This window comes from Furipterus horrens, unplaced genomic scaffold (genome assembly GCF_987537825.1).
Source record: "Furipterus horrens unplaced genomic scaffold, mFurHor1.1.pri manual_scaffold_11, whole genome shotgun sequence".
Taxonomy (NCBI): Eukaryota; Metazoa; Chordata; class Mammalia; order Chiroptera; family Furipteridae; genus Furipterus; species Furipterus horrens.
Genome location: NW_028327181.1, coordinates 89,264,630 through 89,290,934, shown reverse-complemented (window position 1 = coordinate 89,290,934; position 26,305 = coordinate 89,264,630). Strand labels below are relative to the sequence as shown.

The window sequence follows — 26,305 nt, the reverse complement described above, 5'->3', positions numbered from 1 at the left end:
TCAGCCATTGTTAATATAACGAGAAGAGTTTGAGCAATATCTAAGTAACCAGGCAGCCAAAGAGAGTGGACTAGAATGTGCATGAGTGAACAATGACGACTTCACTGTACTAGGGGTCAGTAGATGCATTTGAATGAGCGTGTGTACTGTGTGGCTTTCACATTCAAAATGACTGAGCAAGTAGAGCAACAAATCTGCATCAGACTTTGAGTTAAACTTAAACATTCCTCCATGGAAACTATTTGGATGATTCAGAAGGCCACAACTATCGGCAACTGGTGATTGGCAGCTTCATCACAACACATCGCTCATGCATCATGTCTCATGCAGAGTTTTTTTGTGAGATATCAAATCTGCCAGTGACTCAGCCCCCCTAGAGCCCTGATTTGGCATTCTGTGACTTCTGGTTTTTCCCAAAACTAAAACCACCTTTGAAAGGGAAGAGATTTCAGACCATCGATGAGATTCAGGAAAATACGATGGGGCAGCTGATGGAGATTGGGAGAACTGTGTGAGGTCCCAAGGTGCCTACTCTGAAGGGGACTGAGGTGTCATTGTCATATGTACAATGTTTCCTGTCTCTTGTATCTTCTTCAATAAATGTCTCTGTTTTTCGTATTACATGGCTGGATACCTTCTGGACAGATTCTATATGTTTTGTCTAGAGTTTATAGTTGTTATCTGTGAGAGGGTCCATCTGGCAGAGAAGTTTACTTGGCTGTTACAGAAGCAGAACCTCCCCAGTAGGATTTTGAGATTTTTGTCTTTCATAAATACTGACACTTTCTCTGAAGTTATTTGTTTCTAGCCATAGAAATATTTATGTATTGGGGAACCAACATTTAGATTTAGTGCTAAATTTTATAGAACCTCTGATTTTAGTGTTTTTTTCCTTACCAGTTATTGTTCCATATTTACATGTTTCTTAAAATGACAGAAATTATAAGAAAAATGTATGAACTCTTACGTTTTTTACTTTTTTGCTTCCATTCCTCTTGACTGTGTTGTGTACACTGCTTCTACTTCCATACTGCTACCAAGATTTTTTTCATATTTAAAGAAAGTAATATGGTGAATAGAGCGATGTGCTTTATTAGTTTAAAAATCAGGAGTGGGAGGAGTCTTATGAAAATAAAGAACTCTGAGCTAAATCAGTCTACTTTTTGCATATTTATAGACTACCCTCTTACTAACATACAACTAAGAAGAGTAAAGCAAATATTACTTAATTACTTTGTGTATTTAAGGAAAGCAAGGATGAAAATTCCTGCTTCTACCTCTAAATCAAAGCCTTACCTCGTTAAACAATAGTTCTATTCCTTCAGTTAACCCTCTTTTTTCATGGTTTATTTTCCTTCAGCGTAGGCAACATATCTTTCCATATTGTGGTCTTCTCAGGAGTTAATCATCTTCTTATCTTCTTCCCTATTTCTTCTCAGTCAGATAATTCCAGAGTCTCAGAGAGATGAAAAGCAATTTGTCCTGTTACAAAGACTGGGAGTTTCTGAATGTTGTGATTCTTTACCCACGGTTAGTGGGTGGTGAAGTGTTCTCTGTTGTGAGTTCCTTATTATAAGATTAGTAGCAACTGCACATTACAAAAACAAGCCAGAAAGTTAATCGTCCCTCACAGTTAATCTTTGAAAATGTCTCAATAGTCATTTTTGTCCATGGGACAAAGACTTATTTGTTGTTAATCTACCCTTGTAGGATTTCATTACAGTCTGGCACAGTGTTTATGTTTATGCACGTTGCAGCAGTTTTCTGCCTCCCACATTGACTACCCAGGATCTTCTTCATCTTACTTTTCTGAAGTTTTAAAAAAGAAAAAAATATTTTTAATTTTCTTCCCTAATTGTTAACTTTTTGCTATCTTTGTTAACCCTAGTCCTTTGGGTCTGCCTTGGAGAGATCAGTTTGGAGTTGTCAGTAAATGACGGCTGACCATTATTTACTTGCTAGTATCCAAGGTTATTTCTCTCTTAGTTCTTAACTACATGTAAAACTATTTTCCCCCAAGGAATTTTATGTTATTGTACCTAGTCAGCATACAGCCATTATTGATAGCTGATGCAAAATGGAAAACAGCAATGGGATTGCATTATATATCATTCTCAAAATACTGTTCTAAGATGATGATTCTGCAGTCCCTACCTTAAAAGAGATTATCTGGTAGGGTTTGATGATTTAGACACAATAATAGAGGGGGGTAAAATTTATATTTCAAATTTATAATACCAGATTCCTGACTCCAATGTCATATAAGATACTTTTAAATCATAGTTTGTAAAATGTTCAAAAAGAAATGTGCTACTAGCTTTCTTACATGTAATACCTGTATACCTCTTTTCCAACACACTTTACCTTTCCCCGTCATACATACAAGAGGGCCTGTACTAGTACTCTTGTTATAATACATACTTCACTAAATAAAATAACCTTATCTACAAAATAACAGTTATGCCTTTGGGTGCAAGGGATAGGGAGACAGAACTAAGGCAAATGTGTGAGTAGATTACTTATTGCATGTTGATGTCATAAATCATCCCCTGTAGATTTCAAATATTTTGATTAACATCTTAAAATTTACTTTGTACATGTCAGTGTTCCTCCGTTAACCTATCACACCATCATCATCATCTAATAACAACAATATATAGTATGGAGCACATTTTATGTGCAAGGTACTAAGCTAATTCCTTTACAAAGGTGAGTTCATGTCAATCATTACAATAGCCTTGGGAGATAGATAAGCGGCATAGTATTGTTGTGAGTACATAGGCTACTTAGTTTGGTGATGTACAGAGCTTCATACTGTGTGCGTTATAGTTGACCCATAAATCCAAGACCCATATTTTAGTTTGTATTCCAGGGGGAGCTCAGTCCGTGGCCTTCAGTAGCACATTGTGCTTTAGCTGCCTATTTCCAAAATATAATAAATATTAATATCTTGTTTTTTAGCCTTAGCTACACTGTGCTCTTTAAACTTAACCCTCATAACAACTCTAAGAGGGAGATATGGCTCACATTTTAAAGAGGTAGAATCCAAGCTTAGAAAAATTTGAATAATTTTTGGAATACCACATCCTATGGGCCATATAACACAAGTCTCACTTTAAAGCCTTCATTTAATCACGATGTTCATTTCTTTATCCTACTTTTTCTTCACCTCTGCTTTCTCATGGGCGTATGATGAGAAATGAATTACAGATATACTATTTCTGTTTAAAGGTGCTAGAGAAAGGATATATTTTTCTTTAATTTGAGAGACATGGGGATATGTTAGCTAATTTTTAGAACATTTATATGTACATCTAGCCTCATTCTTTACAGTCATAACATATGTCTGCTCCATATTATTACATAAATTACATATATAAATATGTTATCTATTTATGTTACATATGTAAAATTTGTTTGAGACATTTTATATTGTGAGGAGGTGAGAGTCATTTAACGAGGAAAAAACTGGCTAATATTCAGTTTCATATTAGAGATACAGTTCTTCTCAGGCCTCATACTGTTCATGTAACATGTTCCTCAGGAAATTCACTTGCCACTTTTAGGGTCTAAGTTCATTTCAAAAGCCGTATCTTGAAGAGCAGTCATCAGTCATTTTAGCTGCTTTTGTTGGCATTAATATTTTGTATAAAATAATAGGAAAGGCTCTGAAAACTTCACAGGGGTAGGATTCTGATCATTTTTAATTTCATTATATTTGCTTCTTGTATTTCCCAATTTGATGAAACATGTTTATGTGATATTTTAAATTTAAATGTTATATATTATATAGCTACTTTAAAACTCAGAAGTTGGCCTGACAGATGTATAGAATTGCTTATATCAGTAAACCAATAATCTAACATGTCAACATATCCAAAATTTTGAAATTTGGAACTCCTTTTTATATTATCAAAAACCTAGCACTTCTTCAGATGTACGGCAGTGAAACCTATTGCCATTAAACTAATTGGCATTTGAGTATTGTTATCATATTTAAAAGGCTTTTCTGAACTCCAGATTATTTGTATCTGCAAAGATATTAAAATAGGTAATTGAAATCTATACGGCCTTATTTTATTTTATATACCCTGAGTTTTGCCATTCACTGCTATAAAGAAATAACATGTGTAACAATGAGTTGTGTGCTACAATAATTTGCCTTTTTCTTTTTAATAACATGTATAGGTAAAGAAAAATTTAAATCTCAGTTTTTTTTCTTGAAATGAAAGTCTCTCATTTATTCAAAATATCACTTAAGTGATGTCTTTAAAGTTATTGCCATCATTTTCTGGAGTAACTCTTCCTTTGGAGCACTATGTTGGTCTCCATGTTTATTACTAATACAGTCTATCTTTATACCAATATGTCTAGTATCTCCTTCTGTATAGTACAACATAATTGCCTGAAAATAAAACTTACGTGGGAGGAACAGACTTACTCTTGAGTTACCTTGGATATGGCTTCGAATCACTAATTTTGTTAGGCCTTAATCACTAAATGTATGAAAGACATAAACAGATTATTTATATTTCCAAAAATATGTAGATAAACATAAATAGTTAATTCATTTAACAAATAGTAGTACTTGGTCTGTGACCCACACTATTTTAAGTGTCACTAAGTCTACAGCAATATATAAGACAAAGGTTCTGCCTTTTATAAGCCATGTTGTGAGTAATAAACATCTGGAAAAGGCAAATTAAAATACCATGAGAGCCCCCCTGGCAGTTATGGCTAAGTTGGTTGGAGCATAGTCCCGTAAACCAAAAGGTTGCAGGTTCAATTCCCAGTCAGGGCACGTGCCTAGGGTGCAGGTTCCATCCCTGGTAGGTCAACCGATCGATGTTTCTTTCTTACATGATATTCCTCTCCCTCTGTCTGTTCCCTCCTCTAAGCATGTCTTCCAGTGAGGATAAAAAACAAAAACCAAGCACCGTGAGATACCTCTTCTTCCCACTATGTTGAAGTAACAAATACTGGGCTTGCCTTCACTAGAATTGACAGCATGGTAACGTGATTCCTTAGTGAAAGGATTGGGGAGGGAACTAGGTGAACCCTGGTTTTTTGCCTGAAGATATTCTCCTAATGATGGGGAACTCAGAGAACGACAGTCTTGTTGAACTGAGGAAACTGAAATCAGAAATTGGGGAAACCAAGGCAACTAGAGTACTGACTGAAGAATAGAGAGCTAAGTGGAAACAGAACTGCAAAACTATGCATTGGGGTCCTTATGAGGCTTAGTACTGAGTCGCACATAGGCGAGGTGAGACCCCATGAGGCTAGAGAAGAAATAAATACCAGGAAGCTCTAAATCGAACAATTCCTAGAGTTCCCACAGAAACTGGAGGCTTTTTTTTTTTCATTCTGACCAGCCAGAGTGTAGAGATCTTATTAAAAGCATTAGGAGCATTCAGCAGAGATCCAAGAAAGGACACACTTTAGTAGCAGGGATCAACTAGCCTTAGACTAAGAAGTTACCCCACACCTGCCTAAACAAAGCTTTAAAAAGGCTCAAAAGGATCAGACTGATCCGCTAGTGACTTCATGCCTTTGAGGGTCAGAAAACAGCTGCTTAGCCTTCCTGGTGAACATCACCAATAAAAAGGATGTTGACATCTTTTGTTAATGCATCCTTCAGATATTGCTGAATGTGGAGGTGCTTGGACACAGCTAGTGTCTTTCCTAGTGTTTCATTTTTAACTCAACTATGTCCTTATTAGCATATTTTCTTGGATATTTTTTCTGGAAAATAATTCAGTCATTAAAGCTAGAAATTAAATGATTATAGTCTGATTATAATAATGATGATTTTTATAATGTTTGTTTTATGCATGTCTAAGTCAGTGAGGGTATTTATAGTGTGATTAACATTTATGTTATACATGAGTACTTTTTACAGATTTGCATGCCATCCTTGCACAGGAGCCATGCTAATCTTCTATCTTCTCTGTATCATCCCAGTTTTAGTATATGTGCTGCTGAAGCAAGCACCATGGGTGCTTTTAAAAACATTTGTTTTATTGAAACTCTATTTGTAATGCCTGTCTTTGCTTTGATTTTTCTACTATACAATATTCATTTAGCAAATAATTACTAACCAGTTACTGTATACCAGACATTATTCTAGGCACTATAATCAAAAGCATTATATTTGTTTTTACTTACAGATATAATTAATCTATGAAGCATAGTAAGAGGTATCATTATATTTTAATGAAAAAGCAGATTTAAGCTGATCCTAATTTTTGATGATGTATTTTCAATGTATTTAAAAGAAAGAAGTTTAACTTTATATAGAATTTGCTGCTTTGTTCAGTACTTCTGCATCTCACTCTTATGAATTTCCAAGCTATTTTATGGAATATGGCAAAAAATACTATGTGTTCACCGAGACCTATTCTCCTTTCCTCCTGAGCACACAGATAAACTATGTATCCCAGTATTCCTTGCAGATACCTGTGTCATATTACTGAATTTTGAATAATATGAGTAAAAATAATGTATACCAATTCCAGACTAGGCAATTCCTCCTTTCTCCTGCTCGCCTCTGGCTTGATTCAGAGAAACCACCAGAGAACTCTGAGGCTCTAAGATAAGGAGCTTCCACTGAACACTCACACTGAGTGAGAACACTCATCTGTTAAGCCCCTGAGACTTTAGGGTTGTTTGTTTTAGCTCTTGGCCTACCCTAATACGAGGAGGAAACATGATGGTACTGGAACAGTGGTGATGTTTATGGGAGAGGAACATAACTTTTATGAATACATAAGACTGAAAGTGAGCTTGAGAGACTTCAGTCTTTCTCAACAAGTTCGTATGTCCACCAGTTCGTTCCGATGCACTGCTCTCTTCCTTTCGGCCCTGGGTTAGCCCTTGTTCTGCCTGAGCTGTCCGAACAGCTGCCTTAATCTGTGTGTTCCCACAGCGTGTCCCTCTCTCCCTCTCAGCCTGTGTCTTTCCTTCTCGCTCCCTGAAACGAAATACTTTTTATCTTCTTCTCCATCTTATCTATCTTTTCTTTTCTCCTTCACGTACAGAGGCAATTTTTTCCAGAGCTCTTCTTTCTGTGCCAAATTTGGTGAGTGAGCTTATGAGACCCTTCATGTATTCTGAGGAGTGTTAGAACCTACTAATCTGCCATTGGTATCTAAGAACGACCTCATGATTTACTCTCAGTTTAACAAAGTAACTAAAACCTTTCTCTATTCACGTACTAGTCTGAGGATGCCACAATCCAACCCTGGATGTAGGTTCTTCAGAGATTGTGTACTACGTGTACAACTGAGTCACTGTGCTTTCTCTTTCCCCACTTTGACCTTTGACTGTGCTCTCAGTGACCGTTGTAAGTATGTAGAGCTAGATAGGCGCTCCTGAAAAGATGGCCAACAATTTTAAGAGGAGACCGCTCTGATTATCTAATCAAATGACTGGACTGCTCAAATAACCATGTCTGTGTCTTTTTAAAACTCGTTTTGTACTCTCCATTTCACCTGTTATCTCCTGATTCGTTTTAATGCCTAGCCAGTATCCCAGTTATGACTATAATAGGTTGTTCTTCTTATCTCGGAATATTTGATCAGTTCTGTCTCTTCATACTGGATACCAATTTAAATGCAGTTGCCTAAATAATTTGTTCAAAACTCTACACAGAATGGACAGGACATAGAGAATTAAGTCAAAAGTTACCCTAGCTTGGTGCACAGTGCTGTTTCTTTTTTGTTTGTTTGTTTATTGAGGGAAAGGAGGGAAAGGGATTAGAGGTAAGAGGGGAACTCCTGGTTCACCTCGAGGGGCCTGTTGGAGCAAGAGGAAACAGAAAAGGGGGTGGAAAGCGGGAGGAAGGGGGAAGAGAGGGGGAGTGGAGACTCCCGGTCACCCAGAAGGGCCCGTAGGAATTGCCTCCTACCTGTTTCTTAAATTTATTCATTGGCCTAGCATCTTCATGATTTTTGCCATACTTTCTTATAACCATATTTTTTACCTAATATTTTCTTTAAATTTTGTTTTTATTCAAATAAATTTACTTTAAAGGAAATGTTATACCCTGTATTACTAGCCAAACTGGAAAACCAGTATCACATGCTATAAGATAAATTAGAACATTAATTCTAGCTAAATACTTTACCTTCAAATGGCTGTGAAGCGAAACTCTTCTTTCTCTTTGTGAAAAAAAGAGGATTAACTATTAGCACCACACTATAATTTTCTTCTTGACACATTCAGAAGAACTGAAAGATAATTGAAAAAGAAATAACATTGTAGCTATTTCATTAGCCAGAATAGGCTAGACTGTGCTATCATAACAAACAACCTTAAAAATCTCAGTGACCTAACACAACAAAGGTCTATTTCTAGTTCACCCGCAAACTCGGGCAGTTCTCCAGGACAGCTGCCCTTTATGTCCTTTAAAACACGGCAATACAAGTTGCTTCAATTTGGTATCTCCACCACTTCAACATGAGATCTCTGCGATTTTTGTGCCAGAGAAAGAGACAGCCTATAGAATCATGTAGGGAATATGTCACCTCTGCTCTTCTTTCATAAGCCAGAACTAGTCACGTAGTTCTTCCTAAACCTCACAGGTCAGAGTTACCCCTCTGCCTTGAAAGGAATGGAGGCCAGGATATTGATAGACATTAGTAAATTCTACCATCTTTGTAATTCAGTGCTGCTTACTGCCATTTTTATAAATCATTTAAAATCATCTCTTCCTGAAATGAGTCCTACACCTTGAAGAACTGTACTATAAATGAAACAATATATCATATTCTAAATCAAAAGACCTGGATTTAAGTCTATAACCTACCACTTAAATACTGTGATCTTGGGCAAGAGAAATTGTAATTCTATTTTCCCCTCTGCAAAGCAGAGTTTAATGTGTTCTTCATAGAAAAATTATGAATAATTTTTTAAAATAATTATTTTTATAAAAATAATTTAAAATAATTTTTAAATAATGCATAATATCACTGTCCTCGTCATCCCTTATGGTGTAGGTACTGTTATTAACCCTCAAATAACAGAAGGAAATTAAGGTACAGAAAGGTTCTCACAGCTAGGAAAAAGTAGAAGAGATGAGAATCCAAGTCAGGCATGCTGGTTTCAGAACCCAGACCCTTAACCCCTAGGCTAAGGAACCCCTCACTATTACGCCATGTTATACTGCCTCTCCATACTAAGTCTTGAGAACACTCGCTTTCTTTGTTTTACATAGGCATAGCCCACCCTGCTCCATGTCTTAATAAATTCACAGATGAGCTGCATCACCGTATCCAAGCACCATGCTGAGTGTTTACATGCTTGGACTTACAAGTCTCATAACAATCCACTGACTATGAGAAAGCCAAGGCTCAATGAGGCTTAGTTAACAGCTCATTTTCTGACTAATCGTAAATACCAGAGCCAAGAGCTAAATCTTTGAAATGACTAAGCTGGTACTCCGAACCAACGTTTATCTTTCCTCTCAACCTCTGCCACACTCCCAAACTCCAGTCTCTTACAGCCTGAGAATCATGTTCCCAGCATTGGTTCAGAGAACTTCCCAGAGTAGTTTCCTGTTGTCTCTTACATCACAGCAAAATCTCTGGTTTGGTTTTAGATTCCTCCTACCCATTTCATTTCAACCACTTTAGTTTTCTTTCCTTTTTTCTTGTTTTCTTTGGTAAACAGTTTTGACCTAGAATTCTCTTACCCACTTGAATCATCTTATAGACCAACTTTTTACAATGAAGTACATTAAAATTCTAGGCTTCCAAGCAAAATACTGTGTCTCTCATCTTCCAAGATGACCTTTTATGTTCTCCACCAAGCAGTATTTAAGACCACTGGACAGTCTGTAATGCCTGTGATTATACCACCTGTGTTTGATTGACTTACAGATAATACTAGTTTTCTATAACTTGGATCAGAGCAACATTATAAGCTGCCTTATTAAATAATACAAATTCATTCTTGGGCGTGTATAGCATCACATGGGTTAAGGAGAGATGAAGGTAGAAAAAATAATTAGATGGCTGCTATGAGCTAAAGATAACCTCAGCTGGAATTCTCTGAGAAGGGAAAATAGAGACATCTAAGGCATTGGGCTTCACAGATCTTTACGATCCTGATTTTTCCTTTTGACTCTGTCTCGTAATTCTTGTACATTACTCAGACCTCCCTCAATTTCTCCTTTCATTCTTCAATTTCTTCCTTACATACCTACCCTAAGTTGCTGATTTCTGTCTGTCTACTAGCCCCAAATGTCATTATGAAAATTGCTAAGATTTTTAAATATATAGAGTCCCTTGAGCAAGGACAAGTGCTATCTTTGTCAGAACTCAGCAGGTAAAATTGTTATTCTGTTGCCATGATAATATATTAATAAAATTCTGAAAAGACCTAAGAGCTTTCCAAATTAAATTATAATTTCTCCTGTACTAAACAATATTGGATAAATTGTTTCATTATCTTTTAATTGATTGGTGAGATTATGATGAGAGAGATCTAATATTGGCTAGCAGTAGCCTGCATATATGAATATAAATCACTTGAGATCTTCATTTGTGATCGTGATTTTTTAAAAATAGCCTTAAACATTACATTCTTAGCAGAGGTGAAAGTCTGCTATTTCAAAGCTTACTTTTTGCAGAAAACCATACTGTTAGCAACCTTAGCCTTTGTTGCCATGGTGATAGTAACTGGCTTTATTTTGTTTTTTGTTTTTTTTTTTAACAGAAGCTTAAAATATTCATACACACCCTAGGAGGATTTCAAGTGTGAATTAGTTGTCTGTAGGTTTTGAGTACTGGTACATTTCAAAAGTATTTTTTAATACTTTATTATTTTTATTCTCCAAATGAAATAAGAGAAGAAATCTGGCCATTATAATGACAAAGTTTTATATTACTTTTTACAGGGCCTTTTAGGAATAACTTAGAATCCCTTGTGGATCAGTAATAGATGAGAATTTTGAAGAACATGCAGAAACTTGAAAAAAGCAATGTGATCTTGAGTACTCTATGTCTTGGACACCTACAGTTATGACACTAATAATGCATACAAATCAATTTCAGATTCAACTGATATGTTGATACTATGCTGAAGACTTTCACCCTATTATAATTCATTTAATAGAACTCAGATTGAAAGTACCAAAGCAATCTTCTTCATATTTTTAACTTTTAGTATATTAACTGATTATTTAAATGTATATTAATAGTGTCTTAACATTTACCCCTAAAAATAAGTAAATAAAATTTATATGAGCTTTCAATAAGTAAAGCTTTCAATTTGTGAGTTATATTTTATATTTCATTCCTTACAAAAATGGATGGATTACATGCCATGGAATATTACTGTTCCATAGACCACATGATTTTGTTTGTAACTAAATTATATCTGTTTAGCAGATATCAAACTGGCATGGCCTAGTTAATATCTTAGTCCACAAGCAGTTTGACTTCTTACTTCAATAACTATGAACAGTCAGGTGATTGATTTCCTTGTTAAGTGAAGTAGATTTAATCCTACTTAGGGTATTTATCACAACTGAGTATTATGATAGTAATTTCTGGATAAAGAAAGCCTTTGATTACAAATGTTGTAAACAAAATCCTAAAACTTAGTCCCATACTTTCCTCAGTTAATACCTGTATTTAATGACAAAGAAAAACAAAATAAGAAAGCTCCTCGCTTTACAAAGAGAGAAAATAGCTAAAGATTACAGACAGTTACAACTTCTGCTTATCGTTTTGAATATTAGATTTTAGCTTTTCCAGTTTGCAGTGACTTTTTAAAAGACCCATCTCCTCTATGAAGAATGCAGTTTTTTTTTTTTTTCTGGCACAAAAAATAGGGTAACCTGATCTGAGTCTGACAGAGTGTGTCGTTCATTTAAGTGCTTCCATCTGTTGCCTGCTGTTCCCCTTACTCATGACCCCTCTATGTTTCTCTTTCCCTTTTCTTTCCCTCTGTTTCTTTTTCCTTTCTCTTTCTTCCTTCCTGCCTTCCTATTCCCCCTCCCCCTTTTCCCCTCTCCCTCTCTGTTTTTTTCGTCCTTAGCCCCTCTGAGGAAGGCAAAGTTTGTTGAGAGCCCACGAATTCCAGAATCCGAGCTTGGCTCACCAACCCTCACTTCAGCTCAGAAACTGGACGTGGATGCATACTGCCCTGGTAAGCGTGCATGCAAAGTGTCTGCTTTGAAAGAGGGAGGTTTGGATCAGGCCCATGCACCAGGGCAGTGTTTTGCATGTATCCTATTTATAAAAACATATCCGTTGCCTCTTTGGCAACTGATTGCATAATTTACCTTATTAGAACATAGTTTTTACTGAACATCCTTTCAATTATTGGTATTAATGAGAGTATTTCAAAAAGTTAAAGGTAATTTTCAAAAGAATTAGAATAATTGTGGTAGATAAATGGTTTCAGGGTGATTTTCATGATTTGGGATCCTTGAAGAAATTTTACTTTGGCCATGTGCAAACAGTAATGTTAAAAATCTGAATAAAAATGTTCATTCAACACTAGCCCTCTACACGTGACTTATTTTGCCTAATCCCAACTGGATTTCTGGACAGTCATAGAAAGTAGTTGTGATGTTGGAAACATTAAACTTGAATTAGAAAAAGAAAATTATAGGTTCCTGATTTGGACTCCTGGACAATCACTTTTTAGAAATCTCTCTTATCATGAATGGCCTGTAGGCACATGTGGGAGTTCACTAAAACCCTTCTTGTGTGGGAGCCAAACTGAGACAGAGTCATTATCAGTGCTTAGATTCTTCCAAACTTAGATAAGTTGCCTGGCAACATCCTTTACACTCGCTCCACAGTGAGTCTGTAGAACTGTGTTCCTGGCTCTGGTTGAGTATACAGATTGAGCTTGGAAGTCTTGGTTTTAGGTCTTTTGTTTATTCCTGCATATTAAAATTGAACTTAAACCACAGTGAATGCAACTGCTACATATTTACAGTGTGAGGGGTAAGCAGAATAAAATGATTTCTAGTTCCTAGGGAAGCAATCAGTAGCTCTCATCTGAAATGTCAGGGAAGTATACCTCTGAACCCAGAAAAGACAGGTTTAAAAACATTAAAGAAGATAATAGGCAAAAACTTGGGCCAACCCTAATCAAAGACATTTGATATTGTGAATTAGTTTCGAATATTGAAAGACTTGGGGATTTCACTTTCAAGGTCCAGACCCGGGGCTTCATCCACTGTTGCAAAGGAATATCCACTTTTATGTCAATCATAGTAGTTATGTATTAGGAACCAGCTTTTATTTTTCTAAAAGGAACCAAATGGCACTGTAACACATTGTTGGAGGACTTTTTCATGTTTTGAGTCATTGTCATACTTCTTGGTCAATGGAATATTGTGCTTTGCATTTGTTCATGCAAATTTTAGTATAAGAAAGTAAAATAAATGCATTAATTCCTTAGTCCTGCATTGAGTTTTGGAAAAGAAACCCTGTCAGAGGCTTTTTCTTCTCCAGATTTGCAAATCAGAATGAATTATAAGGAGACTAATCTTTTACTTCCTGATTGCCCATCTGACATCTTGAATCTAATCTAGCTATTGTTATCCTCAAGAAGTAGGGTAGCTGCTGTCTGTTGGAATGCCATTGCTGAATCACTATGCAGAATCTTACCCATGTGATTTACATGTATTTTCCACAAGCATGAATTCTTTGCTAAATTGGAATTGAACCAAACTGAACCTCAGTTTAGATTTTCAGAAACCCAGGAAAAAACTAAAACATGTTGCCAAAATGTTAATTGGCATGCTCTGCAGGCTCTCCTTTTCTTATCTGAAACAGATTTAAAGGACAGAAACTTCTTAGTGACTTGCTCTTAAGTTACTAACTGCTCTGAAAATCAGTTTCTACTGAGATAAGAGTGGTAACCTGAGGGTTGAAGCTATTATTTTCTATGTGATACCAAAAATTAACAATAAACAAATGAATTCAGTATACACTCATAAAGCAAACAAGTAACAATTCATTTTTTAAAAATTTCTGCTACATAGGATATACCAACAGAATAATAGCCATATGCAATTAAAGCTAGTATTCTGATATCTTTTTGTCCATCTACTTTATTCATTATCACATGCAAATTTAGGAAAATAGTACATTTCACCAAGGTTAGAGCAGTGGTTCTCATATTTTAGCATGCTTCAGAATTACCTGGAGGACTTGTTCAAACGCAAATGCTGGGCGCATTCCCAGAATGTCTGATTCAATAAATCTTGGATGGGTTGAGAATTTGCTTTTCCAACAAAATCCCAGGTGACGCTGAAGCTGCTGGTTGGGTTTGCACATTTGGAGAACCAGCTGGGTTGCAGGGCTGCTGCAGGCTGCTAACAGCATCGCCCACTGCTTGTCCACTGGACAGTGGCGGGAGTCTGTGGGGTTGATTCCGATACTGACTTCTGAGGAGAAATTAGGGGTGCTGCTTCTGTATCATCTCAACTTAAAACTTGTGATGCCTGTATTTGAGGTTGGAAGAATAAAGCTTTTGTGTCTGAGAAATGAACATACCTTTTTCTTGGTTTGTCTTTTTGTACCTGGTATCTGTGTACCATGCCTAGTTTTCAGTGTTGTCCTACATGTAAAAAGAAATTCTGTATCAAACCAGAGCAAGTCAGCGATATGCAGTCTATAAAGTCGAGGGAAAGCTGCACTGGGAGATGACTGTTGACTTAGAATATTTGTCTAAATACCTAATTTAAGTTTGACCTTTCCTCAAATCAGATTTGTTGTATGCAGAAAATGTGAGAAAAATACACGTAAACAGTATGTTTTGATTCTGCAACTGAAACCATGGAGCTGACTGATGATGTTATATAACTAAGCAACCAGATTAGAGAAGTGAATTATGTTTGATAATCATCTTACAGTGGGGAAATAAAGGCCTAGGGAATATAAGTGATTGATGTGGGTCACAAGTATGAGACAGAACTGGGTTCTATTTTTAGGATACCCAGTTGATACCAGTGATTTCAATAAAACAATTCCCAAAATAAGAGATTCATCCTACACTCTTAACTTCTCTGTCTACGGAATTACTTATTAGCTGTGTGATTTTTAGGCAAGTCTCTTAACCTTTCTAAGCCTCAGTTTTCTCATCTGTAAAAGTGGAGATAATAATCTTGCGTTAATAAATATAAAGTAGTGCCCTGGCCAAGTGGTTCAGTTGGTTGGAGTGTTGTCCCATACAACGAAAGGCAGTGGTTCGATCCCCAGTTGGGGTGTGTACAGGAGGCGATCAGTCAATGTTTCTCTCTCCCCCACCTCTCTAAAATAAATAACAACATACACTTGGATGAGAATTAAATAAATAAATAGTACTTAGCAGAATGCTTGGTTCATAGTAAATGCTCATAAATGTTAAATAGCGCCAGATCTCAGAGTGTTTTCTAAATAATCAGTACAAAAAGATGTAATGATTTATAGTGATTTTTGTTAAATGTCTTATGGTGTTTCAATTCTGATCTTCCTCTTACCAGTCTTGTGATCTTAAACATGCCGCATAATATCTTTGTGCCTCAGTTTCCTATCACAGCAATATTATATATAGCATGATGTTCTTTCTGTAATTTAACACATTAAAGATGTATTTGTATGAATACACGAGTACTCATTAATAGGGGAAAACGTCTAGAAGAATTCACCAAACTGACACTGATTGCCTAAAGAGGGTGAGAATTGGGATTGTGGGGAAGTCAGAGGAGAGAGTGGGATTAGCAGTGTTGTATCCAGTTGGTGGGATTACTGGCAGTTTTAATTGTCTTTCTAGGGCAGCATATATTAGTGGTCAAGAGTTCAGGTTCTGAACTTAATCTGGGCTTAATTTCTTACTCTGTCCACCTAATAGCTGTGTGACTACATGTAACTTTCTTATCCTTAAATTCTGCAAATTGTGATAAATAACAGGACTTTTTTTTTTAAATGATGGATCTATCTCATAGATTTGTTAAGATTAAATAAAATAATGTGTATGCCAAATGCTTAGCTTAGGCAAAATAAACAGTAAGAGATATTAGCACTCTTCTGGTTCATTATCATTACACTTTTCTTCATTTTTACAACTTCTGCAATAAATTGATATTGAAAATGTTCAGTAATTAGATGCCACTAAAGGATGCCAATATTTTTTATAGTTTAGTTTTTTAAATTATGTTACACATTATAATACATAATTTTAAGTGTTCAAATGAACCTTGACACAATGGCAGACCAAGTCAACAGCTTTATATGACTTTTTTATTATATTTTATTGATTATGCTATTACAGTTTTCTGCTTTTTTCCCTTATGCCCCTCCACCCACCCAGCACCCCCCACTCGTTCAGGCAATCCCCACAGTATTGTTCATGTCCATGGGTCATGCGTATAAGTTCTTTGGCTGCTCCATTTCTTATGCTGTACTTTACATCCCATGGCTATTCTGTAACTATTTGTACTTAATCCCCTCACCTCTTCACCCATTCCCCTACACCCCCCCAACCCCTAGTCTGGCAACCTTCAAAACACTCTCTTCAGGGTCGATTTTTCTGTCTCTGTTCTTGTTTGCTTACTTTGTTTTTTAGCTTCAGTTGTTGGTAGAGTTGTGCTTTTTTGACATTTTATTGCTCATACTTTCAATTTTCTTTTTCTTAAATAAGTCTCTTTAACATTTTATATAATAATGGTTTGGTGACGATGAGCTGCTGTAGTTTTTTCTTGTCTGGGAAGCTCTTTATCTACCCTTCAATTCTAGATGATAGCTTTGCTGGGTAGAGCAATCTTGGCTGTAGGTCCTTTTAATTTTTCATGACTTTGAATATTTCTTCCCAGTTTCTTCTAGCCTGCAAAGTTTCTTTTGAGAAATCAGCTGACAATCTTATGGGAACTCCCCCATAGGTAACTAACTGCATATCTCTTGCTGCTTTTAAGATTCTCTCTTTATCTTTAACCTTTGGCATTTTAATTACGATGTATATGGGAGTGGGCCTCTTTGCATCCATCTTGTTTGGGACTCTGTACTTCCAGGACTTGAGTGTCTATTTCCTTCACCAAATTAGGGAAGTTTTCTTTCATTTGTTTTTTCAAATAGATTTCCAATTTCTTGCTCTTTTTCTTCTTACTCTGGCACCCCTGGGATGTGAATGTTGGACCTCTTGGAGTTGTCCCAGAGATTGTGTATACTATCCGTTTTTTTTTTTTTTAATTCTTTTTTCTTCTTCTTGTTCTGATTGGTTTTTTGCTTCCTTATGTCCCAAATCATTGATTTGATTCTTGGCTTCATCTACTCTACTGTTGTTTCCCTGTAAATTGTTCTTTATTTTAATTAGTGAATCCTTCATTTCTAACTGGATTTTTTAAATGCCGTTGAGGTCCTCACTAAGTTCCTTGAGCATCCTTATAACCAGTGTTTTGAACTCTTCATCTGATAGATTCCTCATCTCCATTTTGTTTAGCTTTTTTTCTGGAGTTTTGATCTGTTCTTTCATTTGGACCATGTTTCTTTGTCTCCTCATTTTGGCTTCCTCCCTGTGTTTGTTTCTATGTAGAGCTGTTTTGACTCTGTGTCTTGGACTAATGTAGGAGGTGTTCTGAAGGGTCCAGTGGCACAGCCTCCCCTATCACCCAAGCTGGGTACTCGAGGTGAGCCCTTCCTGTGGGCTGAGTACACCCTCCTCTTTGTATTTGAACATGAGTTGCTGTTGGCAGATCAATGGGAGGGATTTACCAAGGCCAGTCAGCTGCAAGGATTGGCGGTGACCCCTTACCACCAACCTCCACCCTCTGTGGAGGATAAGCTGTGCAGGGGCAGGGTGGTGGTGATTTGATGTGGGCTGTAGCTGTCCCCTGGGTGTACAAGCCCTGAGGTTTCCCAGGTGGTGCAGGCCAAGGTCAGTCAGCTCCCACCTGCGCTCTGCACGGGGCCACCCTGCCTGAGCTATAAAGCAATCTGAGGTGGCTACTACTTGTGCTGGGCGTTGAGATTCCCAGGTGAAGCCCAGATGTGAATCTAGGCTGGCTGCTTGCTAGTGCCTTGCCTGAGGCCCCTTAACAAGATGTTCATGCATATAAGTTCTTTGGGGGCTCACTGAGGCCAGCTGTTCCTTGTTTGAAGGGATTTAGGAAGTTGTGAAGCATGAGCCAAGACCAGACATTCATATGGAAAAGCCACTATTAACAGCTATAAGGTGGGTGGAATGGAACCTCAGAGGATCTCCAGGGTGAGACAAACAATGTTAGTCAAGTTGATGGAGCCTCAGATATGGCACCTGCCTGCCTCCTGGCTCTGTGGGAGGAGGGTTCAGATAAGGAACAATGGCCTCTGCCTGGGAGAATACTGTCCCCCAGGTTTCACCATGATGCCGGACACTTTAGTCCCTCCATGTATGGCGCTGGTGGCTTTCATGCTGCTACCCCAGGGCTGGAGCTCAGAGGGAGTGAGTCTGAGTAAGACCATGTATGAGTTCTTAAAGAGGAACTGCTTGGGGCTCCATCAGCTCATTCCCTGCTGGCTTTTGCAGCCAGAAGTTATGGGGACTCATCTCCCTGGACTGCAACCCTGGGCTGGGGGGCGCCTGGTGTGGGGCTGGGACTCCTCACTCCTGAGATATCCCTCCCTAATTTTTATCCAGCACTCATGGATGTGGGACCAGCCCATTCCACATCTGCTCCCCTCCTACCAGTCTGGATGGATATGGTTTCTTTAATTCTATAGTTTTCAGACTTCCATTCAACTCAATTTCTAGCAGTTCTGAGTGGTGGTTCTATCATTTCATTGTAATTTTGATATGGTTGTGCAAGGGGGGGAGCTGTGTTTACCTATGCTGCCATCTTGACTGAAGTCCCCGTGAAGTTACTTTGAAAAGAACTAAGGGAGCAGTCCCTCAACCTGTAACCTCTAGTGGTGTTAGGAAATATTCACCACCTCCAACACTGTGATCTCCAAATGACTCTTTTTTTAAAAATTGAGGTATAATTGACATACGTTATATTAGTTCCAGGTGTATAGTATCATGATTTTATATTTGTATGTATTGTGAAGTGATTTCCTCAAGAGACGTTTATTCTTGTAACTCTCCCACTGCCCTTTCCTTTCTCCACCCCCACTGCTCGTCTTCCCATGGACTCTATCTTTTCCGCTGCGTTTTTACATTACTTTAAAAACTGTCCCAAAAGATTAACTACAGTACTCTTTACCACTGTTTCTTTTGCCTATATTTCTACTGATTCTCATGTCTTTTTATAACTTTAATTATTTTTGTGTGCTGGATTTAATATTTGAGAATATTTATAGAAATAATCTGAAGATAGGATGAAGTTTGTTTGTTTTTTGTTTTTTGTTTTTTCCTTTTTTTTTTTCTTATTTTTCCCTCTGGAGAGGTTTTTCATTTGGTTCTACCACCTGGGACAGATTTAATCCAAGTTCAGAGTCTGAAGGTTTTCAGTCTAATGAGATGACAGAAATCAGGACTGCAAGGCCTAGATTACTTCTGGTTGGTCTTCACTCTTAGGCAATAGCTCTTAAGGGTCTCAGCCCAAAGTATGAGGTGTTTTAGTAGAATTTTAACTCTTGGTAGATCCTAGGTCCTAACTTTTGTTCCCCTGATTTTATGAGACAACCAAAAGCACAACTCATTTGCTTAATCCTTTCTTCCCTGTTAATAAATGCTTCCTGTGCTCAAGTGGCCCTTCACACTGGGCAAGATTTCCATTCTGGACTTTGATCTTCTCCCTGTTCTTGTCTTGATGATTTATCTCCACCTCGTTGGGTCTTTAATGCTTTTTAAAAGTATTTTTAAAATATAATTTGCCTAGTTTTTATTAGTTGTCATCAGCTGGACGGTATCCATTTACTAAAAGGTTCCTGTCACCATTATTTCCTTTGGGGAAGAACAATTCTAGGATTTGTATTTTTAGATCGTATGCACAGCCTGAAGTACATATACGGAACATCTTCTTTCTCTGATTTCTGCTCCCCATGAGGCTAGATAGGAACAGACTGCACACTAAAACAGTCGTAAAATGCTACCTCTTTGGACAAACCAGTCCCCTGACATTCTGGGAGCTATAAAATGAGAAATCGAAGTGATTAGCCAGTTGATGACCTGAAAGATAAAGAAGTGCCTTTTTCAAACTGGCTCTTAAAGTTGGTTCGTCGTCCGTGTCTTTGAGCAAGTTGTTTTCTGTATGAACTGAGAAACTAAATCTCGATGAAATCAATATTTTACGTCAAAATTTTGACAAATTTTGCCTATTGTAATTATGATAATACCCATAATACTGAATTATTGCTCCTGATCTCCATCTGCTATTATCAGTTACAATTAGATTGGAGAGGGAAATTAAATGTCTGCTTCATTCAGCCACAAATCCCAAATGTATTTCATAGATCATTAAGGTAGGTTTAGCATTATTATGTTTTCTACTTTTATCTTACCTTCTCCAAGAGCCATCATGGTTAAATTATAACTGTGAATAAATGAAGCTGATGTTTATATTGCTTCCAGAAAAAAATTTTTAATAGGGAGTAGGAGTTATCATGCAAAATGATTGGAAAATTTCTTTTAAAATGTTTGAAGAGGATCGTGAGACAAGCTTTCTACAGTCTGGCTTTTTATTTCTTGGCATTGTTACAAACCAGTTTTAAAGGAATTTTCTTATCTTCTCGTTAATGTTTTATTAAGACATTGAGTATCAAAAGCTACATAATACATTTTTGTATTATACCACAAGATACCTAATACAAATAACAAACTTATCCTTCTGTTAATCCATGTAAATTATCTTTGGTACTGTAGAACAGAAGGCTACCCTTAAAGTCTAAAGGTATTATTTACTTTATAGAAATAATGTTTCTATTTATAAGTTTTAAAGAACACTGGTAAGAATTCATTTGTCTACACATAAAACTGATTACAGTCAAGGGAATAAAATATGAACATGATTTTCTGGTACCTTACCAGAGCAAGGATGCTTATTTTCTTAGTTAAAATTTATTCTGTACAATGAATTCTGTAGTATAATAAGTGCTTTATCTGGTCCCTCACCGAGGAACATTGTTTTGTAATGACACAGATGATCTGATGCTTGCCCTAGTGAGAAGAAATTAAACTACACCAGTCCCACCTTATCCATGAGGGGTGTGTTCTAAGATACCCAGTGGATGCCGAAAACTGCAGATAGTACCAAAAGCTACGTATACTGTTTGTTCTTTTTCTTTTTTTTTTTTTTAAGTTTTTAAAATTGATTTAAGAGAGAGATTTGTGTTCTGCTTATTGATGCGTGGTTGATTCTTGTATGTGCCCTGCCCGGGGATTGAACCAGCATATTGGGACAATGCTTTAACCAACTAAGCTACCCCTGGAAGGATGGCACAAGATTTTATCTCACTACTCAGAACTGAACACAATTTAAAACTTATGAATTGTTTATTTATGCAGTTTTCCATTTAATATTTTCAGACTGCAGTTTGACCACTGCAGGAAGCAAAACTTGGATAAGTGGGGAACTACTGAATCATCACCGCCTTTTTCTAATGAATGCTTTTGAATAACAATTGTCCCTCAATCATTTCTTCTAAAATATCCAAAAAAGAAAAAAATCAACACTAAAATTATCAAAAACACCCTCTGGACAATTTAATATGTATTCTCTCTTATGCTTACCACTCTCTATATATAGTGCTTAGTGTGTTGACTAATACATAGTAGATTTCAGATAAATTTCAGGCAGTTCTGAATGATGGCTTTTCTGTAGCTGCAAATACTGCATTTACATACATTGTCATCTTGACCCTATATTGAATCTTGATGTTAAGTAATAGAAGTCATTCTTCTTTTTTTTTTTACTATTCCTGAATATTTCCATGTAAATTTTAGAATCCTTTAGTTTTTGTTTATTTCTCATTCAGTATTCTGGGAACAAAGCCTAATGCATAAACTCACTGCTCCCAGATAGCCAAAATAAAACCAAGAGCTGTAAATAGTTATAATAAGTATAATGTATGGATGCTATATGATTCATTTTGTGTAATATACCACAGTGATTTTTTTTTTTATCCTTACCTGAGGACGTGCTTATTGATTTTGGAGAAAGGAGAAGGAAGAGAGGGAGGGAGGGAGGAAGGGAGGGAGGGAGGGAGGGAGAGAGGATGGCAGGGAGAGAGAGAGAGAAAGCGAGAGGGCAGAAAGAGAAAGAAACATCTATGAGTTGCCTTTCACATACATCCTGACCAAGGACTGAACCCACAACCTAGACATGTTCCCTAACTGGGCATCAGACCAGCACCCGTGACCTTTCAGTTTATGGGACAATGCTCCTACCAACTGAGCCATACTGGCCAGGGCATAGTGATTATTTTTTAATAACCTTCTAGCCATCTTGTTTTGTTTATCATACTCCAAACTTATCATTATTAAAGAAGGCGCAGTAGAATTACACTTAAGGAAAGTACTATATTTAAGGACATACCTTAATTGGGCATGTTTGGTTAAGATGATACCCTCTTCACATCACCTGGAAGGTCATGGATGAGACACAAAGATATGTAAAATAGGTACAAGGACTTAAGAGGAATTTTGAGAGTTTGAGCAAGTACTGTGGGTAGAGGGAAATTAGGGAGTGATGCCCAGTAACAGGTGAAAAACTGGAATAAAGGGAGTACACAGCCCTGGCTGGTGTGGCTCGGTGGATTGAGCTCTGGCCTGCGAACCAGTTCAGTTCCCAGTCAGGGCACATGCCTGGGTTGCAGGCCAGGCCCCCAGTTGTGGGCAAGAGAGAGGCAAACACCCATTGACGTTTCTCACCCTCTGTTTCTCCTTCCCTTCCCCTCTCTCTAAAAATAAATAAATAAAATCTTAAAAATAAAATGCAGAGGTACATAACAGGTGGTCAGGAAGAGTCCCTAGTGCAGGAGCTCTCTCATTGTGGAGTTTGGGTGTATGATCATCTCTGTAGGATGTGTTCATCAACCCAAGCTAGCCAAACCCCATTGTTTGTCTTCATGGAAGTGTGGTTATGTAGACATGCCTGGTTAAATCAATGGCCGTTGGCGATTAGCTCAGATCTTCAGCCCTTCCTCCTCCCTGTAAGTCATGTGATGGAGCTGCAAGTTCCAACCCTCTGATCACATGGTTGGGGCCTTTGGCAACCAGGCTTTATCCTGAAGCTCCCTAGTGGCCCACCAAGAGTGTCCTCATCAATATAAACTAAGGTGTGGTTGAAAGGGGTTTATTATAAAAAACAAGAGCTATTTCTCTCACCTCTATCACTCATGGAAATTCTAAGAGTTTAGGAGATCTGTTCCAGGAATTGGGAACAAAGACCAAATATGTAATTCTTATTATATCACAGTATCATAAATATTATGAGCAATATGCCTGTTAATAAGTTGTGTCTTATCTAAACATTCTCAGTAATTGTAATATTGTTTTCCAGTGAGGGAGGTAGCATAACATACTAGTTGGGGGCATGGATTCTGGAGCAGGGGAGCCTGGGTTACAGCCTCTTATTGGTTGTGTCACTTTGAGTGGGCGACTTTTATTTCTCTGTGCCTCAGTTTTCTCATCTGTAAAATGAAGTAATAATACCTACTGTATAAAATTGTTATAAAGATTTAAGTAGGTTAATATGTGTGAAATGTTTAATGACTTGTATATAATAAGCATTATGTTAAATAAATGAATCATATAATATGTCTTATTTTCCACATAGATTCTAAATTTTTCAAAGTCAGTGACTATGCTTCCTCTACGTTATATTCTCATAGCACCAGTGTTAACATGTAAATAGAAAATGTTTGGTAATTATCAGAATAACTGTCTAGAAAAAAATGAAATGGAACCCCAGAATATCCGGAGATTAGGAATCTAGGCTGAGAAGAATTTGGAAAAGCTTAACTAGTTTATAGAAAGGGAAAGGATAATTCATGAATTTGAATATAGCAGTTACTTTTTAATTTTGTCAAGAAACAAGAAGCTTTTAAACTATTCTTGGGAGTTATATATTCTATATAAGTCCAAATATTTGTACCATAAAATTAACCCTACCAATTTTCTTCTGTTCTATAGAAGAAAAATCTATTTTTGTTGCCTCTTGGAGAGGAGGTAGGGAAGGGAAAATAGAGCCTGTTTTTCTACTCTGACATAAATTCAATGAGAGTCTATATAGATTTCCTGCAGATGGACATGAGTTCAATAATAGTATACAAAAATATACACATACTCCCTTCCTCTGACCCCCACCTTGTGACTTTAGTAGAAGAGCTAAGATAAATGTTAAACTGAATAATACCAATGTAAATCTCAATTTCTTGCCATTTGGAGTGATTATTATTATCCATGGGAATTAGGCTTTTCCCTAGGATCACAAGGAAAGAATTCCGAGGACTCCGTGCATGGGAGCTTGTGGTGCAGCATGGTTTATTCGTGTGGAAATAGCAGCTGCCCCCAGGGTTTCCAATGTCTCATCTCTGTCCCACCATGAAAAAAGTCCAACCGTGTCCTCAGCAAGGCCAAAGCAAAAGCCAGTGACCACAGGTTTTGCTTCATAGTAAAACTTAGTCCTTTGGAGCTTGCAGGAGGCTGCTAAGCGGTCTCAGTCCCCATGCAGGTAGCTTATTACTTTGTTCTCTCCCTCTCTTTCTCCTTTCCCCTCTCTCTAAAAATAAATAAAGAAACAAACAAATTAATTAATTTAAAAAAAAAAATTTTTTTAAAGAGATTTTTTACAATGTCTTGTAGAACCTGTGTTACTGTGAATTGTTATAAGGTGAGCCTAGATGCATCTTAATGTAAACCAAAACAAAACCTGAAAAAATGCTGACAATGAATCAAATCATTGTAAACAGGTATTTAGTTTTGGTAAATCATTTATCTTGATGGTGAGTCCAAAGAAAATCCTAACACTGACTTCGTTGAGCATCCCTCAGTAAAAAGATTTGAAAAAGAATAATTCCTATAGTTGGTAACCACTGAAAAGTAGCTTATGTATTATAGAAAGGGAACCTTAGAAACTAATTATATGAAAAGAATATAGCAGTCTGGAAGCTGAGGCTTAGAATGAATGTCAGAGATCAGGAATTTTAGGGGCCTAAATTTCAGGGCAAAAACGAACCTGAAAGGGGTTTCTTTTTGGAGTGATGAAAATATTCTAGAGAGTGATAATGACTGCATAACCATATGAATATACTAAAAGACACTGAATTATACACTTTAAGGGGATAAAGGTATGTTAATTATATATCCGGTTTTGAAAAAAATGATTCTGACTGTGAGAGAAGTGGTAGCTCAGGTCTATCTGGCATGAAGTAGGAACCCAACCAAGATGAGGAGAGCATCTGTAGGCAGGGTGGAAATAAGCCACAGTGAAATTTGTTACATGTAGGAGGAACAGATTAAGTACTAAGGATAATGAGAGCCAGATTTTTCACTATTGGAGAATTGAGTTACAATTTTGGAAAGGAGAAAAACTATAATTAACTGGATGGTATTGAATTGGAATTAGAGTATCACTGTGAACTTTTGGGGATGTGTTTGTATATAGATTTACAAATAAAAATGAATATAAACATATGTGATTATGTATGTATACATATATGCATGTATGTGTGTGAGTATATTGCCTAACTCAGTCCACTGAGTGGACCTGGAGGACAATGACTTCCTAGTAGCAATGAGCATGCCCGATATTCTAAATACCTTTCTCCACTAAAAAGAACCACGGCTTCTTAGGAAAAAGATTTATTCCAGGACTAGGGCAGGGAAAGTACGAGATGAGCCTGGAACATCTTATGCCAGAAAGCAAAGAAGTGCTCAGAATATGACAGGGATATGTCAAAAGGTTATAGGAACCAAACTGAAAGTGTTTACACTGGCCAAAATAAATAATGATAGTAACAGATAATAACCCATTGAATAAGGTAGGGATCTTTGAGTTGTGTGGATAGATGGATGGATGGGAAAAAGAAACTACATCACAGAAAAAGTAATTGATTTAGAAAAACCCTTTTGGCAAGCATGGTAATAATTAATTCAACCAAGAAATATGGATGGATGCTAAAAATGGTGGGCAAAAGTTTGTCAAAGAGAGGTTCAAACTGATAATTGTACAACAATGTTTATATTATCGTTATTCATAAGATCTGATAGGTGGGAATAACCCAAGTGTCCAACCTCAAATGAATAGGTAAACTAAATGTATTATGTACACACAATGGAATATTATTCAGTCATAAAAAGGAGTGAAATTTGGATACATGTTAGAACATGAATTAACCTTGAAAACATTATGTAAAGTGATATGTTAGACATAAAAAGA

General features: G+C 36.9%; 1 protein-coding gene and 1 pseudogene across 2 annotated transcripts in view; one reads left to right on the top strand and one right to left on the bottom strand.

The window, feature by feature from the left end:
• Nucleotides 1-26,305, top strand: part of TANC2 (tetratricopeptide repeat, ankyrin repeat and coiled-coil containing 2) — a 275,799-nt gene that overhangs the window by 124,910 nt on the left and 124,584 nt on the right. The window contains exon 5 of one of the 2 annotated variants that reach the window (XM_090292222.1): nucleotides 12,046-12,156. The exons of the other annotated variant lie outside the window; for it this stretch is intronic. Coding sequence (XP_090148348.1) covers nucleotides 12,046-12,156 — 111 coding nt within the window. The remainder of the gene's footprint in view (nucleotides 1-12,045; nucleotides 12,157-26,305) is intronic. 2 annotated transcript variants of the gene reach the window in all.
• LOC149998814 (U6 spliceosomal RNA) lies at nucleotides 5,881-5,994 on the bottom strand (annotated as a pseudogene).